The sequence below is a fragment of the Chelon labrosus genome (genome assembly GCF_963514085.1).
Source record: "Chelon labrosus genome assembly, chromosome: 2".
In the NCBI taxonomy this organism is placed as follows: domain Eukaryota; kingdom Metazoa; phylum Chordata; class Actinopteri; order Mugiliformes; family Mugilidae; genus Chelon; species Chelon labrosus.
In genome coordinates this window covers 29,075,317-29,094,200 of record NC_140338.1, presented here as the reverse complement: position 1 = coordinate 29,094,200, position 18,884 = coordinate 29,075,317, and the positions used below count along the sequence as shown (strand labels likewise).

The window sequence follows — 18,884 nt, the reverse complement described above, 5'->3', positions numbered from 1 at the left end:
GCTAAACAGTGCTGATTGACCCCGCATCAGCGTATCAACTGATCAGCTGTAATTATTATCTGGTAAGGAGCCTGGATTAATTAGCACTAATCCTAAAACTTAAATTGCCCAGCAGTGTTTCTTTACCTTTGGTGCTTCTATGGTCCAAACTTTAATTGAATGGGATCCTTCATTTGTATCCAAGTGGCAGGATACGCATTCCAGTCAAATTTGGTAATGCAAATGAGTGGTGCATGCAAGCCATGCTGTATTCCACTAACTGACAGCTAGTGCTAGAGCTTTACTGTATCAGCAAAAGGCCACTCACTGATGTAAACATGGATGTTCAGATGTGCGGAAGGACATGTATAGCACAAGGAAACACTGGATATGAAGCAAACCCTGTGCTGTCAGGAACCAACTCATTTTTAGTACAATGTGATATGTACACTGGACAAGGTGTATGGTAAGGGTAAAAACACAGCTCTGATTTGGTGCAAAGTTGGTGTAATGGTTGGTTTTGCAACATCACAAACTGACTCAAAAATACGTTTTTCTACATTTATTATTATATAAAACATGTTGATTATTTATGAATGTGTTTCATTTTCATTAGCAATAAAAAAAAATATTTTTACGCTGTGTAGACTTGTAAGCAGCCAGTAAAAAAAGATTTTACATTTTCTAAAGTATGCACAATAAATTATCCATATTCTGATCCATTTCTGATTTTTTTATTCTTCTAAAAAACTTATTGATTGTGGCAAAATTGGTCATTTTTTTTATCTATACAGTAAGTAAGATAATTATTGGTTGTATCTGTGGATTGAGTGAAGATGTTGAGATGCTGTTCCTGCAAGGCTGTGCAGAAGTCTGACAATATCTCAGAACCATGTGAAAATCATTAGTCATTCACGCAAAACACTTCACCGGGTGCAAATTACATTTGCAAGCTGTATTGTCTGTCCTGCTGCTGAATTTTGCGCACAATCATTAGATTTGTGTCGATACTCATTTTAAAGTCCGCCGTGTATACGTTTGTTTGCATGCAGCTGAGGTCGATTACAATGTATTTCAGTTGGTCTCAGTCTATGATTCTTTATCACCAACTCTTGCCTAAGCGTTTACATTCCCACTTTCATACCTCTTAACACTCATATTAAATACTGCAAAGTTAACATTTAGTGAGGAGGATGGACAGAGAAAGGTGGCAAAAATAGAAAGTGAAAGAGGAAAAATCCTTATACAAGCAGAAGCACAGTGAAAGAACTGAGCAAATACATGTAAAACCACTTAGAATTGATCCCAAATAGGAGATAATCAATTCGACTCCAATTGAATTCACATCAAGCACAGGGGACTAACCGCATGGGGGAAACGCATTTCAACAGAGCAGCAGAGGCATTCTTCTCCTCCACCATTCATGGTGTGTTTGACACACATTTGTCATGTCGAGACCTTGAGGAGAATTTCTACTGATTATTCTGTAAAAATCCATGGCTGCTTATTCCCCTGCCGTTTGTGGAAAATTTCTGCTATCACTTTTTTTTTTCTTGTCGTTTCTCATCAGCAGGGCTTTGTCCTCTGTGTCGCGAGAGTCCACCTGGGCTACTGGGTATTTATGATGACTATACAGTCTGCCTGGACTGCAAACACATCTCCCACAAACGCTGTTCCATTGATCCGCTAATCTAGTGGGGTGGGGAAGTGCAAGACACTCATTTAGTTAAAATCATTACCCCTCCCACAAGATAGATAGAGATAAAGGGATATAGAGAAAGAGGAGAAAAGGGAGTTGGAAAAAGAAGGGAGAGCACACAAGGTCACAGAGAAATTATGAGAAAAAGAGTAGAAGAATGGAAGAAGAAATTAGTCTTGGAGAGTGTGAGAGAGAAAGAGAGAAGGATAGCATTAATTGCATTTCTAAAATTACTTTTTGCAAATTCTGCAGTACAGAGCATCTCTGCATATTTCTGCATACTACTGCCCCTGTCCCACATTGCACACACACACACACACACACACACTGCAGAGGAGAGGGGTTTTGCAGTGGGAAGTCTTTGCAGCGGTCGATAACGCTTGGCAAGTGATCTATTGACAGAGTGGGAGTGTGTGAGAGATGAGTTCAATATACTTCAATTTAGCCCCACTTGCTTTAATTACTTCCACTGTGTGTGTGTGTGTGTGGGGGGGGGGGGGGGGGGGGGGGCATGTGTGTCTGTGTGTGTGCATCCCCTGGAGATTTGTATGGTTTTAGACTACCTGTGAAGACTGATAATAAAAATACAGCTTTGGCCATTATTGAATTCAGGGTCTGCTGAGTATTTGGGAGGGCCATCAGTTTATAATTCTGCTAGATTTCCTCATCAGGAAGAAGTAACTCATGCTGTTGATGGGCCCCATATAATATATAATAATTGCCATTTGTGTCAGTTTACTAATATTGCCATTAGATAATTTCTTTTGAGTGTCAACTGCACTTGTGTAGTCTGACATAGTGAGTCATTGAAGGCTTTTTTCTGGACCAAGACGAACAGACCGTTTCAACTGCCTCCAGTCTCTCAGTAAGTAAGAGTAATTTCTTCCCAAAGTGTATCAAACATAGACTGTATGAAAACATGGACTACCCGTCTCCTCTTTATCCCTCTGGCCACACTGACGCTTGAATTACAGGGATAGTCTACAGCCAGAATCTGTGCTGTACCGTCAGAGAGTGGAGTCGCGTTATCCCACCCACACTTCCTCTAGACTCACATTACCTTTGGTTAATACTGTGCTCTGCTCTACCTCCAGCAATTATAAAGAAATGTTGGATTATACACTGCCCTTATTTTGTTCAAGCACCATTATGGATTCTGACTTTAAAAAAGCTAACTACCAATTGCTGACTTTTTTTTTTTTTGCCACAGAGCTTACTTTGGAGTTGTTTTACTTAGCTACTTAATCACATTAATTCACTTATAATTTCACAAAACAAAAGTTGAACTTACTGAAAAAACTGCAAAGTTCAGATCCTTGAAGTCGGTTCTCACAGTCAACAGCACAACTACTCATTTTGTAGGTTTCAAATAGAAACAGTTATGCCGACGTTCCTACTCCATGTCCTACTCTTACGTTCCTATGGGAGCGGTAACAGGTGTCAATGGCAAATGTCAATTAAACTAAAGAGACTTCACAGATAAAATTGACACTTGAACATACATCAACATATGTATATTAACTACATCAAATGGCATACATTTTATAACATCTTAGAAAAATTGTACTGTAGCTTTTCAGTTTGACCCAAGTCAAACCCACTAACATGGAGGGGGTGGAGCTTATTACCTATACTGCAGCCAGCCACTGGAGCACTAGAGGGAGCTTCATATGCTTTGGCTTCACTTTCGAGGAGCTGTCATGGCGTCCACTTTTCTACAGTCTATGGTTTTTAACCCCAAATGTGTGTTTATTATGAAGAAACCCCTATATGCTGCTCTTCAACACTTTCTAACGAGAAAATCCCTGTACTGGGACCATACCATAGTCAATCTGTTATCTGGACCACAACTGGAGCTATTTTTCAAAAGTGTAAGCAGCCCCATAATATGACTGTGGCTAAAATGGATGACATGTGCTTCATTTCTGTGCTTTTAAATTTGAAAGAGTTGCAGTTGAGAATTTTCCAAACAAGCTTTATTTTTTTCTCTCTGTTTGCAGACTCATTGTAATTAGTTTCCATTAGGAAGCACTACATTGTAGCAGTTCTTTCAACATTGTGGACAGAAGTATAAATGTAAATTTCTTTCTAAAATTTTACTCAAGGCAGATGGAGGTAACAATGGCTTGTTGAATGATCCAATGCCTCTCTCATGCATCAAGGTCGATTAGTTTGGCTTTAGTTGTTAAGCTGTGAACTGTGATTCATTCTTAATCATTTTCCTGTATGATTGAAACCCATTCCAGTTTAGCCTAATTTTGAACTTTGAATTTCTGATTAAAATGCTTTCAAGTGTGGAACTGGCTCATCGTTGTCCCTTCTGGATTTTAAGAGGAAAACCACCGATCATCAAATATAAGTGGGTATTGAATGATGGACCACAGTAAGGTGAAGAAGAAGCCCAATTCAAACCAAGGGACAATGTCTTTCCCTCGACAGGGCAGAAAATTGAAGCTGACGCAGAAGAGGCAAAAAGGGTAGTTCCTTGAATGACCCGTTGAGTCTGGCTCCAAAAGAGAACGAATCCCCATAGACCTCCATGTTTAAATGACCACATTTATTGCAGAAGTTTAAAACTTGGTCTCTTTAGCTAATTTCCCTTTCTACAAACACTTTCCACAGGTAAAGTTTTTAAGGGTGTGGCAGTAACAGGCAACAGATGGATGCTGTCACATACAGCGATTCAAACATAAACATTGTCAGTCAACACAAAGGCCATTTATTTAATATTTGTTTTTAATATATAAGTTTTTCTTTTACCGGAGAAAAGACTCTTATTTTGGCCAATATGAATCAGATTAGCCATCTAATCACTGTTAAAACCCAACTTTTCTACGGTACCCTCACCCTGCCAATATTGAGAATAACAATATATGTTAATATATATTTAAATATGTTTCAACCAGAAAGGATGACGATGGTAATTTTTTGAAATAAATGTTTGTTTCTGACATGCTGTATATACAGGACAGATGTTAACATGTAGCACTACTGCTTTAAATTACAGCCCTGTTTTCTTCTACCTCTCATTTGCATGAATTATTTTCACCTGACTGTATTTTATGTTTTCTTCTCTCCCCCCTTGTCCCACTCTTCCTCCCTGCGTCGCTCCTTGTCTGCTGTGTGAACGGATGTTTGCGCTCCTATTAAGAATTTAAGAGTGAATTTGTCTGTGAGTCCCTGGCATTGAGCGAACACATCCGCCGTAAGTCTCATAAATGATTTCACACCACAAGGCTAGGGAGCCACAGGGGAATAACTGTCTGCTGCCTCATCTCTAGTCCCTTCCTTTCCCTCCTAAGGGCCTCACTTCCACTGACCGCTCTGAAATGATATGAAAAATTAAAAGCTCACTTCATTTTCAAGCACCGCAACTGGGACGCTGATGGTTAAAAATCTAATCTACTCTAAACAACATTTTGGTCTTTTTACAATTTTCTGTAATCATTTTGAAATTTGTTTTAACTCAGGCAAGCATGAGCTTTAGCAGGCCACTCTCATGGGTTGACAAGTAAAAACACATTAAAATGATGCTGTTATTGTTGCTGTTGCTGTTACTGTTATTATTGTCTTTGTAGATGTCATTAGCCTTATCATTGTAGATAGGACCATATAAGTATTTACTTCTTCCTACTCCTTTTTGAACATGTAGATCAAGTTTTTTTTTTATTGTCTATCTCTTAATTTAATTTTATTTATTTTCACCAACATGTTCAAAATAAAAGTTATCAAATCAAAATTAAATCAGATCAAATATATCTTTGGGTTGGTTCCCTGCTTTTGATCCAGACTGGGATATCTTGGATATGGATACTGGATATGATATCGGTGAAATTTGATTCAGACATTCACGTTACCCTCAGGGGGAAATGCAGAAATTTGGATTTTGATCAGAAGCCTGAAAAACTGATGACATTGCCTTCAGGATCAGCTGTAATTTGTGTTTATTATTAATTATATTTGCCCTTCTCATTTTACATCTTTATCTAATCTGAACACTCAAATACACAAATACTTTCACAACAACATAATCATCTAGCATGTATAAACTGATTCAGGAGAGGGCAGCTCTGTACAACAGTTTGTAGCTCTTCCTAGCCTCCCTGCTAATGGTGGCTCCTCTGGTTTCCTAGAAGTTATTTCCTTTCACACAGAACGTGTGTGCCAGCTGGCTGTAGTGTTTGCGATGTGTTCAAGTGCAGGTTTTTGGTCCAGGCACAGGCGATGTGAGGTGATGTCACAGTCGACCTCGGTAGCCGCTACTGATATTCGTTTGGTGTGTCCATACCTTTAAGATAGGCCACTACAGCATTTCTGTCCACTATCAGGAAGAGTAGTAATTGTGCATGCAGTGCATTGTTGTACGCTGCATCTCTGCAGGCCGCTGCAACCTGCCTTAAGCGATTCTCTCTGACTTGGTTTCCTCTTTTTCATCAGTCTTTTTAAGGTCTGTTAGCACAGCACAACTAAAAAAGAGGAAATTAACTTAAACTCACTAATTGTCCTGTAGAGGATGTGCAGCTCAGTCAGATGAGGTGATTATACTGCTTCACTTCTTCCCCACAATGTGCATTTCTTGAATGACTTTCAAAAAAAAAAAAAAAAACGCTGTTGTTTCTATGATCACACCTGCAGGTTCATCTGAGTTTATTGTTCGTTTTATACCTCTGTGTGTGCTGGCAAAGCTGCATTACAAGGCACCCACAAACATAATTCAGTCAGCTAAATTAATTAAAGCAAGAAGATATAAACAGTTTGGAGTTAGAGACAAACCTCTGATTTCATGTACCCTCACACTGCCAATTATGGCCTGTTGTTGTGTTAACAAAACTTAAAAGGGAATTATATTTTATGTGCTTGCAGCTTGCAGCATTTTGTGGCCTCAGGGCTAATACAAATCTTTATAAACTAACAAAAGTATATCCTGATTGTCATGACAATCTAAGCATTTTGGATTTTTTAAAATCTATAATATCTTGCAGTCTGACAGAGCTCTAGCGTTCCTTCTCCGTCCGATTTCATGTCCTACCCGTGTTTTGTGTAATTTGTGGTTTTCGGGTTTGTGGATATGAGCTGAAGGCAGTGGTTAGATGGGTATTTGACATGGAATCTGCCTTCTGCTCAGCAACATGTTCAGCGACTGCTTAAGCACCGTTGATGATAACAGGGTTGAAAATATGTGCACCGGTGCGAATCTTTCATCTGCAATATGTCAGCTAACACTCTTTCATTGAAACAGACCGAGAGAAAATAGCAGGGGGTGTGGCGGTGCACATCAGGTACATTTGGTTTACTTCGTCCTGTGATGTGGTTTCACTCTGTATTGTTGCGTCTTCTGAGATAAGATTTATTTTGGCCAGTTTCCCCACATTGTTTAGTCTGTTTTATATTGTTTTAATTGATGCTTTAGATAGTAAAATAGATATTACAAAACTAAGTAAACCATAAAGTAAACACACTCCACACTCGAGGGAAATATCTGGCTTTCTAGCTAGTAACTGCTCCACTGTGTTCTTCAGCTAATCTCTAACTTAGTTGGTCAGCTGTCTGCTCATGTTTTTAAAGCAAACACAGAAAATTGAAAATGAAGATAACAGTGGTGATAGTGAACTCAAATAGTAAAGTTGTGACCATGCAACCAGAACACTGAGCTGAAAAGCTTTGTGTAGTTGAGAACAACTGCAGAGACTGGAGATGGTTCTCTGTGGGTTTGTCACTATGAGCAACCACTTTCAGCCATTTGAGACATACGTCATTTAAAGAGCTTTGTAAGCACAGCTTTAGGCATAGTATGCGTTCTTGACAAGGGTTTGTGTCCTACAGTCCTTCAAGTGTGTATATTTGATAGCAAAGTTGCGGAACATTACTTGTGGGAATATGAGGGCTTGAATGTGGCCTAAGAAGCTGAATTTATTTGTTTTTGTTTCTGTTTCTTGGGCCTCAGCAGCTATGATGTCTTTGTAGATGTCAAAATGGTGGCCTCTGAGCTTCATGAATACAGCAGCCCACTTCTTTACCATGGTGTAACAAGAGTCACCTTCCATTAATGTCACCATGTTGTACTTGAGGACCTTCACGTGCGATAAACCCTTGAGGTCGAGGTAGTGGATGACTGAACAAAAAAAAAAAACGCTGATGTCCATGTTCAAGCCAGTGCTGAGTTGCGATTTTCAGTTACTCGAAACAGAAATAACAGCAAAAGTGTTTAACCTTAAATTTTCTGCATAATTCGAAGGGCGACTGCTCGTGCGCGGTCTCCTTTACAAAGTATGCATCAACGCATCAAATGACACAGTTATCACCCAAATCTGGAGCATCCCCTCAACTTTACAGAGCTTTATATTGAGCTTTACTTGACAGTTTATTCAGTCTTACTGCTCTCTTTCTGTTGTTTTTGCGGACAGCAGAAATTTCAGTGGAAAAGAAACTACACCACCTGCTCTAAAAATGATGTCACCATTGGATGAGGCTCAAAATTACTGAACGTATGAACAAATCCGCTAACAAGATGGTCATATCCGCATCTATGGCACATCAATGGTCTGTTCAGAACTTGTATTTGTCCTCAAAACGTCAACTATTACAGGTTTGTTTCATTCCTTGTGGGTCAAGAACACTTGGTTGCGCTTTTTTAAGCCGCTGATGGGTACGTCAGAGTTCGAGAGTCATTTGTTAGTTGAAAGTTGGATGAGTTCATAGGTGTCTAATACGTCTAAGAATTTGGAAAGGACACATTGTTTTTTTTTTTCTTTTTCTTTTTTGTCTGAATTCACCACAGCTGAGTCACCCCCGTCAGGACCATTAATCTCACGCACAGAGAAGCGATGACAGACTGTGTTCGCATGCCTTAAGAGTGTGTGTGCGTGAGTGTGTGTGTTGACGACTGCAGGAAGGACACCTGTGTGGATTCTGGGGCGCTAGTCGTAGCTACGTACCTGCACACGCCTTTATGGCGCATGAAACCATAAAAGAGGAAGATGAGAGATGTTCAATGAGGAGACTGACGGGAAAGATTTGAGGAAGAGTTGACAAGATTTAAAGATAATTTCAGCACATTTTTCTTCCTTTTTCTGATTCTTTTGCTGTGGTTATCCATCCATGGACCATTACCTTCTGGATCCGACAGTGAAGATCTAACCAGTCAATGGAAAACCCCAAGGAGGACAGAGGACAGAGAAAAAGAGAGAGAGGGAGAGAGATAGAGAGAGAGGAGAGGGGGCGGAGGTATGGCGCTACACACACAAACACACACCCGGGCCTTCACACATCAGTCAGACAGCCCTCTAGTCAGGAGAACCCCTGGCTCACCTTCACACAGATTTGCAGATCACACACACACACACACACACACACACACACACACACACACACACCCACACACACATACACAGAAGTTGTGCTGACATGAATCTATGCAGTCACTTTGACTCACATAAACATGCCTCCCCCTCCCTGCAAACACACGCACACACACACTTCAAAGGAAGAGTGTAACCTGACAGGCCGGCAAAATACTAAGAACCTACATAGTTTTTTCTTCTTCTATTTTTTCTACTCAGAAACCCACCTGTTTCTTACAAACCTTCAAGTCAGACCTCTCTCCCTGTCTCTTACCTTGTTTTAAGGTCTCTCTCTCTCTCTCTGTCTCTCTCTCTCTCCCTCTCAGTGTCCGTATGCTGGTACTCTGCCGCTGTTTGTCTGAAGTTCTCTCCTTCTCATCCTACACTGTATACCCCTATCAGAGGATTATATGCGCACTGAACCATGCCTTAACTAGACACAATGTAGCCATGCTCCTGCCTGCACAACTGGGCAGATATGAACCGAAGCGCTGTGTAATCTTATCTGAAACACGCTGCCAAGCTCATGAGCCAGTATGCTGGCACCAACCTGGGAGCGACGATATCTCCTTGATGTGAAACGCAGCTGGACATATAAAGCAATTTTTAGACAATTCTGGCTGAGCGGATGTTTCCACAGTGTCACACCAACACGGGCCAGATGTTGAGGGGTGCAGGCAGCTGTCCCCCCCAGAAACGTCAGTGAGGCACAGCTCGCTTCAAGACCACACATTACGTGGGGGGCACACCTCAATAATCACACATGGCCTGAAGGTAATTCTAGTCCCGTGTGAAGAGGGCTTAAGGTGTGCTAAAGTTATTCTAAAGATTGACAAGTTACTGAGCTCTGGTAATGAAATTCGCCTCACTCCAGTTCACTCTCCTTTCAGAGCATTAGCTTAATCTGTTTAGAATTATTAGAATAACTACAAGCGCTGGAAAAGATGACTAAGCAATCATCCCTCAGGGAGCGTTTAATATCTTTTGATCTTCATCAACATATACAGCAGTTTTCCCAGTTGTTTGATTGTCCTAAATACCGATACCGTCCTCCTTTACTTACTGCTGTTACACCTGTCTGCACAGGTACAGTTTACACCGATGAAGGAAATAGAATTTATTTCTTCATTATTTTTCAGACAATGGCTGCTTGATTTCAGATAGAGTTCAACAAAAGCTGACTTCAAATATTTAGCCAGTGACTTTTAGCTTTTCCAGCCGAAATATCCAATAATCACTAATTCGTTTTATTATAGCCACTGAAGTTGTTAATTATTAGTAGCTCCAAGAGATGCTTGAAAGAGGGACTTGATTGTGAGCTTGATTACAGTTATGAATGCAATTATGAAAAAAGACAGATACTAAGCTTTTAGGTAAAAACTAAGCAACCTTATGAGGAGCAATTTTTATGTTGTTGTTCTTTCAAGAACTTGTTAACTCTTACACATGGTGGTGTATTGAAAGTGAAAATGTAAAACCCAGACAGTTATATTTGTGAGGTTCAGCATATGATTGGATGTTGATCCAGGTATCAGCCTATTGAAAATTAGAAGACAGGCCTTAAGATTTGCACTGAAAGCAGATTGTAGCATCCAGAACCAACTCCCACAGTGAGCAATTGCTGGATGTGTTACCAAGTGAATGTCGTGAACAGGGCCTTTCCTAATGCAACTGTGGCTTAGTAACTCTACATTAGCGTGACAGCTGCCAATAGTGGACATGCTAACATTTGGGGTTTATGTGGTAAAAGATAAATAGTTTAATCCACTCATTACACTTGAGTTGAGGTTTTTGACAATGCGTATTCGTTTTTAAATACGACACCAAACTAATTTGTATGTAAAATACCCTCTGATTACAACCCCACGCAAATCACTTCAGCATGTGGAGAAAGCCAAAGCTTCACCAACCTTCAGTGCCTAGTTACGGTTGCTAAGCTAGACAGTCTCCTTTCTCAGCTGTTGATTGGTCCTTGAGATGAGTATGTTTTATCAGCTGCTGTTTCAAAGGTCTGGAATTCAACTTCCTTACCATCCTCAAAATCCTCAGAATATTCAAACATCTACTAAAACTCACGATGCTCAACAAAACCGTGTTATACTAACGAAAACTCCAATACATGGTCCTTGAGGTGACATTGTTCAGTCAAGGACTGATTCCATGTGCGGGCTGCTTGAAACATAAAACATCCTGTCCACGGAGCCTTCAAATTTCTCTTTTTTGTTATCACACCTTCTTCATAGTTGTCTTTCTCTGCCTTGCTACACCCTTTTATTAAAGCCAATACCTAATGTTATTCTTTGCCATTCATCTGATGGTGGTGGTGATGGAGACAGTCGGAGACGACTTGTGAGGTGGAACCATCTTGAAGTCATGAGGTAACCACCAGGTTAACCGTTTTCTAATCCCAGCTCTACTGCAGCCTCTCACCTGTGCCAGAGTGACATCTGGCCAGTTTAGTCTCAGATGTGATACGGGATGACTCACACATAATAGCTGGTTGAAAAGAGATAAAGGGGATGATGACGGGGAGGATGAAAGCAGACCGCTCGTCCTGCCAGTCACTTGTCTAATTGCAGTGTCTGTCATAGGAAACTATACAAAAGATGATTTCATGTTATTTTCCTCTTCCCTTCCCATTACTTCCCTCACCTCAAGAGTGCCAGTGTTTTTAAACATAAACTATGACCATAAACTTCCACTTGGAATATTTGTTTTGCTCCAAACTTTGCAAATAATTTTAAAATCTTTTGGAGGCCAGCATTAATGTTATGGACTGACTGCTTTAAAAAAAATATCTCCAAATATATTTTGTGGTAGTTTTTAAGGACTGAACTAATTTCGTAAAGATCAAGTCAATATCTCATTGTTAACAAGATTAGCTCAGATAGACACATATGTATGTATGATTGATGTTGCAGGTTAACAAATGGCAGAACTGCCCTGTGACACTTTAACCAAACTGAAAACACGAAATAACAGATTATCTCTCATTGCTTGTTCTGGATAAGTTTTTTATTTTATCTCATACCTGCAAAAATATATTCTCAAAATAAATAAATATATGAAATAAATATACTGTTTGTCCTAGGAAACAAAACCTCATAAATAAGAATAAAACTTTTGTAAAGTTGTCTTTGTCGGTCCCATGCTCGCTGTTTGACTGCAGTCAGTCGGATGACGACAGAACTCCTTCACTGGCTTCCAGAATCAGTCTCTAGAGCTCCAACTGAACACACAGTGTTCCACCAAAGAAGAAGACACCATGAAGCTCCATCGGACCTGTTCTTCTTCTCTTCTTCCACATGCACTTTGCAGAAAAGTTCGATTTTGTGAGCAGCATCTGTCTCTGGACTGATTTCAAAGGGTATCCATTCATGCCCTCAGTCAGATACCGGTGATCATCTCAACTCTAAGACCCGTTTCCCAGAACAAATGTGGTTGCTTTCCAGTGCATAAGACAATATTTTTTAGGGTAAATCAGCCACACTTTATAGTGGTTAATGCATTTGAATTAATAGTTTACTTAGCAGCCACAGAAATGTTTGAATAAAATTAAAAAGGCCTACTGAAAACAGTGGAATTGACAAGACTTAGCAGCTTCAGCAGTAAAAAGCTACCAGCAGCCAGTGGTTATTCTCAACTCTCAAGTCCATACCTTTGTCCCTTTTAACATGCAGTCTGGAACAGCATGTAGACGGATTTCATTAGTAGAAGCTTAAAGGAAATCCAAGATTCATCTATTCGGCCACCATGGCCTTTGCATAGCCCAATAAAAGGGTAATATTTGAGGCCCAGGAAGTCTGTGTCTCTGTCATGAGGTCTTCACATCTTCTGCAGAAGCTCCATAGTGCTGTTCAGTCAAACTCCCCTGCAGCTCTGGTTCTCTTTCCTTCCTCCATGCCAGCAGTGGGGAGTGTTGATTTGTTGCACTTTGCATTATCTTGTTTTGTCCAGATCAACAAGATCTTCCATGCCCCTCAAGAAGGAGGATGAGTTTAGGTGCACTGGATTTGCTTTTCAGCTCAGACCAGCTTTGACATGGTAACACAGTTTCAACTCTGGCCCAGTATGTCTCTGTACAGGTCTGGGACTCTATCTGGATCTACGGGCCTCGGTAGGAAGTGCGTGAACCTCTGATGCCGCCTGGACCTCGTTCCATCCCTGGACGTTCCATCTTTGTTCAGAGCAACAAAGTAAAATGCACCTTTTTCTCCATGTCGGTAGATATTCGAAGAGTAAGTGTTGTACCAGTTTTCTTCAAATTGCTCCTTGAAAACACATTCTGCTGATAGCTTCTCCTGTAGAGAGGGACAGACGAAGAAAGAAAGTAAGTTTCATGCTGCAAAATGTGCCACCTGCTGGCTGTGGGTGAACATATCAGTCTCACTAAAGTATATACCACAGATAAGAATACTGTAATCTATGTGCAGATAAATATGTGTGTTCAAACTGTATTACTCACCGATCCGTACAGCTCTCCCTTGCTGTTCATGGCGAGGTAAAGGCCACTGTCCACCCCTCTGATGCTGACCAGTCCCACAGCTAGACTGATGAACTCCAGAATACCTGCACACACATTAGATTATATTCATTAACAATCATATCCAGCTTCATTTACATAACTGATATGACATTAACATTACTTTAAACATTAAAATATTGGAAATAATATGGCATTAGTCTTGACATGGTTAGTTCCACTGCCTGTGATATTGGTAAAATAAGGTGTAAAAGAATATGGAGCCTTTCTGAATGAGCTCCGCTATCAGATTCAACTCCACTTAATTAAGACAAAGTGGTCTACAGTACCCAACACTAAAAACCGCCCACCAGCTGACTCTGACAAAGCAGGACTGGAACGGCCTTTGGCTCAAAGTTACGTCCAAATCTCAAATGTATTGATTCAAGTACTAGAAGTGCTACAGCCTTGCAGCGGTTAAGAATCTCTGAGTGGTCTACTTTTGATGTGGAGCAGGCTGCAGCTGTTTATCTTGTTAGCTGAGAGATAAGCAGGTAAAGGCTGCCAATCTAATCTCAAAGCGGAAAAGTGGCAGAGATGTGCAAACATAAAACATTGCAACTGTTGTTCCACCTGAAAGGGGCATTTATATTGAACTAAATTAGGTTTCACTGAAGGCCACTGTATATGAGAGTTTGGTGTTAAAGCAGCAGCAGAGGACCTGTCATGACAGTAACTACTACATCTACTCTCAACATTTGATGATAGTAACCTGTATGGGTGGAGTGATGTGGGTATTACCACGATGGTTATAAAGTGGGTGTCCACTGGATGGGGGTGATGCAGCTATCTCTCCCTATGTTGTGAGTAAGAACCATCTTACCAACTCCATATACATTCAAGTATTAACTGTATAGCAAACACCATAACTACTACTACTACTACTACGACTCTATAATAATAATAATAATCCCAAAATGAGTCTTACCGAATCGGCTATGGTCTTTCCTGGTACCCTGCACGGTGCCGTCTGGATGGATCTCCAGGTGGAAACCGGTCCTGCAGTACAGCTGCCTCCGCCTCAGAATCCCTTTCAGATGGCTGAGGTCCGCCAGGCTCCGGGACAGTCTCTCCGCGGACACCAGGTGCTCCTGCTGCAGCCCCTGGCCCCCCATCGCCAGTCCGGTCACCGAGTTGTAGTCCACCGCCCCGGCCGGGGTGAGAATAAAATGAGAGCCAACGGGAGCAGGGGCTGCGCCCGCGGCACCAAAGCTGTCCAAAAATCCGTTGGCGAAGCTCCCAACCTCGGCCGTTGCCCCCATCACAGATAAGACGCCCGATCCCGTTTTATTGCTGTTCAGGAGGTCCAAGTGATGAGAACGGAACCTCTGTGCGTGCAAGTAGGCGAGGGTGAGTCCGTGAAGCGAGGAAAGGGAAAAGTTGAAAGTCCAGGCTGAGCAAATCCCGAGTGAGTGCGTATTTTGGCGCACCGTTAATTAGATTGTCATCTAACAGAGATTAAACTCCTGCGTTATCTTGATGTCTGTAGGTTGCAGCAGCCCGTGTCCCTTCTCCTCCTCTCTTCTGCTATTTATCCCTCTCTTTCCTCTTCACCTCGGGATACTCCCCTTCTCCCCTTTGCTCTGGTGCACATCAGGGTTTTCCTCTCTCTCTCTCTCTCTCTCTCTCTCTCTCTCTCTCTCTCGCTCTCTCTCTCTTCTTCAGCCTTTCAGTTCTGCAGTGCTCTCCGGTCACAGCTCTCCTCCAACAGCAGCAGCAGCAGTGATAGACCACTGCACTTCACTCCACATCTATATAAAGCATTGGCTTCGTATCATTCACCCCAAGTTGCCTTTTTATGCAAATGAGCTCTGATCCCCTCCTTTTATGGCTCATTTCTCTTCCCCTTCATCCCTCTTGTCGTTGTTCGCCTGTCACACCTTTAATGCAGTGCAGAGAGCGCATTGGTTTCAGAGAGAAATCACACTTCTAATAAAAACGAGCCTGAGCTGCTCGTATATGCACAATACCGTGTTGCTCATGGGAACTTCAACAGTGCGAACAATTTGAACAGTTGGCGTGACGGCGAGAGTCGCAGGCGGGGTGCGCGACTCAGCAACAACTCGTGTGTGAAATAGACACTGACAGAAAGAGAGAGTTTGTGCAGGCTATATGTCAAACAGCATGAAAGTGATATTGCCATTATCTTAAACGCTTTACAACTCCACGCCCCCATCAGGTGCGGAGAGGGAGAGAGAGAGGAAAGCCCCCATTTGCGTAATTTTCGCACTCGGCTGTTGATTTATTGCTCCTGTTTTATGTAAGCCAGCCGCACGTTTACAGCGCCCGCACAGACACAAACATAGGCTACATACACACACACACACACACACATACACACGATCGTTCACATGCACCCACACACACCTGTGCAAACGACATCACTTGACTGTCAATCCAGTCATTGATCTTTCTACGAGTCTTTGAACAGCCCAGGAGCCCATATATCCTTAATTGTGGTCTTAAAAGACGAATCAAAGACACAGAGGCATCAAAGCGCGCGGATCTTGTAAGGGGATCGGGCAATAACAACCAGAAGAAGGGAATATACCTGTTTGAAATGTAAGCTAGAAAATACCCGACGCTTGACACTTGAAGGACTTCAGGATAAAAAAACAATCCTTTTGTAAATCGAGTTTATTACGCACACATACATTTTTAGTGACCCTGACTTTGAACATACCCTCAACAACAAACAAACAAACAAAAAAAAACTATGCTATGCGCAGAAAATAGAAATCGGTCACTTAGATGCAAGAAACTAAATAAATACATTTACTACAGTCATTGAAGTTGGTGAGCATTGCATGGTAATCATTGCAAATATGGTTTTGACTTGTAGCAATCACAAAAAAATATGTTATTTTCCATTCAGATGCGGGTTTAAACGCAGTTGGCTGATTTAGGGGATTGCGGCTTTGACAAAACCAGGGGCACAGGGTCCCATGTTCCAGCCTATATGGCATTGATTTTGGCAGATGCATATACAGACGCAAGCTCGTGCGCGCAAACGCACGCGCCCACACAGCGTCCCCCCTCCCCTGGGAGTCCCGTTGATAAATGAGCCGAAGGTGCAGAGGTGTTGGTGGACGCGCATGTGTGGTCATTTTCCATGTCGAATTCTGCAGCATGACAAAAAGGCATCATGCAATGTGATGTTTTCTTTATTGTGTTTTCTTTACGTGTATATGTATACATATGTTTACTGTATATATTTACAGTATTTTGTCTTGCAAGTGTGCACGAGGTTTGTGAGATGGCATATATATATGTGTGGCAGGGCGTCTTTCTCCCTTTCTCCCTCGCTTCATTAGTATTTATGACCAGCACACGCACACACAAAAAATAACTTTTTAAAGGAGACAGGATCGATCGGAATCGCTTCAGGCTGATCAGATCCTGATGTATTGAATATCGACCTGGCCCCAATGAAGACGTCAACTACAACGCCACATCCGCACACACACACAAACACACACGCCAGAGAGCAGTTCCCAGGATCACATGATTTGCTTTAAAATATAATGCCGAGGTTTTCTGCTCTGTTTGTGACGCTGGGGACAGAGAGGGAAACCAACCATGTATAGCGACCACAGCAGTCACGAGGAGGAGACGGTGGAGGAGGTGGAGGAGGAGGCCCCCAGGGTTATAGGTCTACCCTCACCCACCCACACACACACACATACACGCGCGCACAAAGAAATCACAACCTAATCGAATGCCTGGATAATGGAATAACTGAATAAGTAGCCTGGAGGTTATTAATGCAAGTGGTTTCCAAACTGGGGTCTGGGGGAACACCAGGGGTCCTTGAAAGCAGGATTCAGGGCCACTATTATAGTAACTTTTAATGTTTAATAAACTGCCACTGCTGAGTCTCTGTCAAAGATATTATTTAGATGAAATAACTGTGGCTATTCTTTTACAAGTAGCGATTTACATTAAGACTTTATGCAATGTCTCTCAGACAGTTAGAAAACACTGTTAATGAGTAGTCACCATTAAACACTAATCTAGTTATGAACAAAGTAGAAATCAAAGGAGCAAATCAAGTGTTTAAGTAACCATACTCAAGCTTTTAAATGGTTTATTTCTACCAAGAGGTTTTGATAATCATTGTTTGATCTGTTTTCGGCTAAGTGATCCACAGTGCTTCATGTGTGAACAGGTGACGAGCCCATCTCAGACTTCTTCCCTTTATTCTCTCAGCATCAAAGTAATCAGAAAAGCCCCATCAGGTTAACATTAGACCTACATGTGAAGACTTAAATGAAGAGTTCATCTTTGATATTTGTTTGATATCTGCTCTCCACTGGTTCATTTGATCATGTACTTACCACTGGAGAATTGATACCACAGTGATCTCGGTGAAAAGTAAAGACTAATAAATGTTTAAATTATTGGTCGTTTGGAATTTCCTCAATGTAAACTGAGTCATCTCTCCAAGAAGTCACCACTCATCCTAGTGGCTTCTTCGGTTCTGCTGTGAGTCACAGCATGCAGTCAGTTTATCAGGAAGTGCTGCATTTATTTTAATATGTATATCTGATACCCCAAAGAGGTAGCTCCTTACTACAGTTGTTCATTGTCATGTACTTCATACTTCTAATTTACCACATTTTAGGAGGAAAATATGTACTTTTTACTCCACTATTTGTGAAGGAAAATATGCTACATTCACAAGCTACAATCTGAAAATGCTGCTAATACAGTAATATTTACAGTCATGCTATAATAAACTATAGCTCACAATGTAACGTCTCAGACACCTTTGGATTTACTACATTTTTATATTTTAAGTGCATTTCATTCATAATACTGTTAGGGAGCTTCTAAATTGAAGAGTTTTCACACTGTGTTGGTCTGTTATTAGCTAATAAAAGTATTTAAGTATACTTAATTAAATTCCTGAATAACGGCTTGTTGATAGTTAAGGTGACTTTTTTAAGTTATAAAAGACAACAATTGAATTGATTAATTACAATTGTAAATGCTAAATTTAATCTCAATTTGATATTACCAGATTTGTTGTGTATTGAAACGCTATAGTCTTTTAGTATCTATAGTTAAATGCTCTGTGTGTTTTTTACCCAAACAAACTGACAGGTCAGGCTGGTTTATATTTGACTTTACTGGGCTTTATAATTGACCGCGGTTCAAATTAATCACACACTTCCACTCAGCGAAGCATCAAATCTTCCACTCCGTGCGTGGGGACTTTGCTCTCAGCCTCAGCCTCTGGAGAGCAGTGGCCGCACATCTCGCGATGACAGCGGGGAAACGCGATAGTTTTGAGCTGCCCCGCAAAGTTACAATCACAGCAGCAGCAGCGGAACCAACGGCA

At 41.2% G+C, this 18,884-nt stretch overlaps 1 protein-coding gene across 1 annotated transcript; it reads right to left on the bottom strand.

Annotated features, from left to right (window-relative positions):
- Positions 1-10,247: 10,247 nt before the first annotated feature.
- Positions 10,248-15,075, bottom strand: LOC311497751 (fibroblast growth factor 20-like). Its single transcript, XM_084558123.1, has 3 exons — positions 14,469-15,075; positions 13,484-13,587; positions 10,248-13,319 (listed from the first exon to the last, which is right to left on the bottom strand). Exons 1-3 carry the CDS (start codon positions 14,800-14,802, stop codon positions 13,074-13,076), a joined length of 684 nt encoding a protein of 227 aa, XP_084414249.1. The 5' UTR covers positions 14,803-15,075; the 3' UTR covers positions 10,248-13,073.
- Between the last annotated feature and the right edge of the window lie 3,809 nt (positions 15,076-18,884).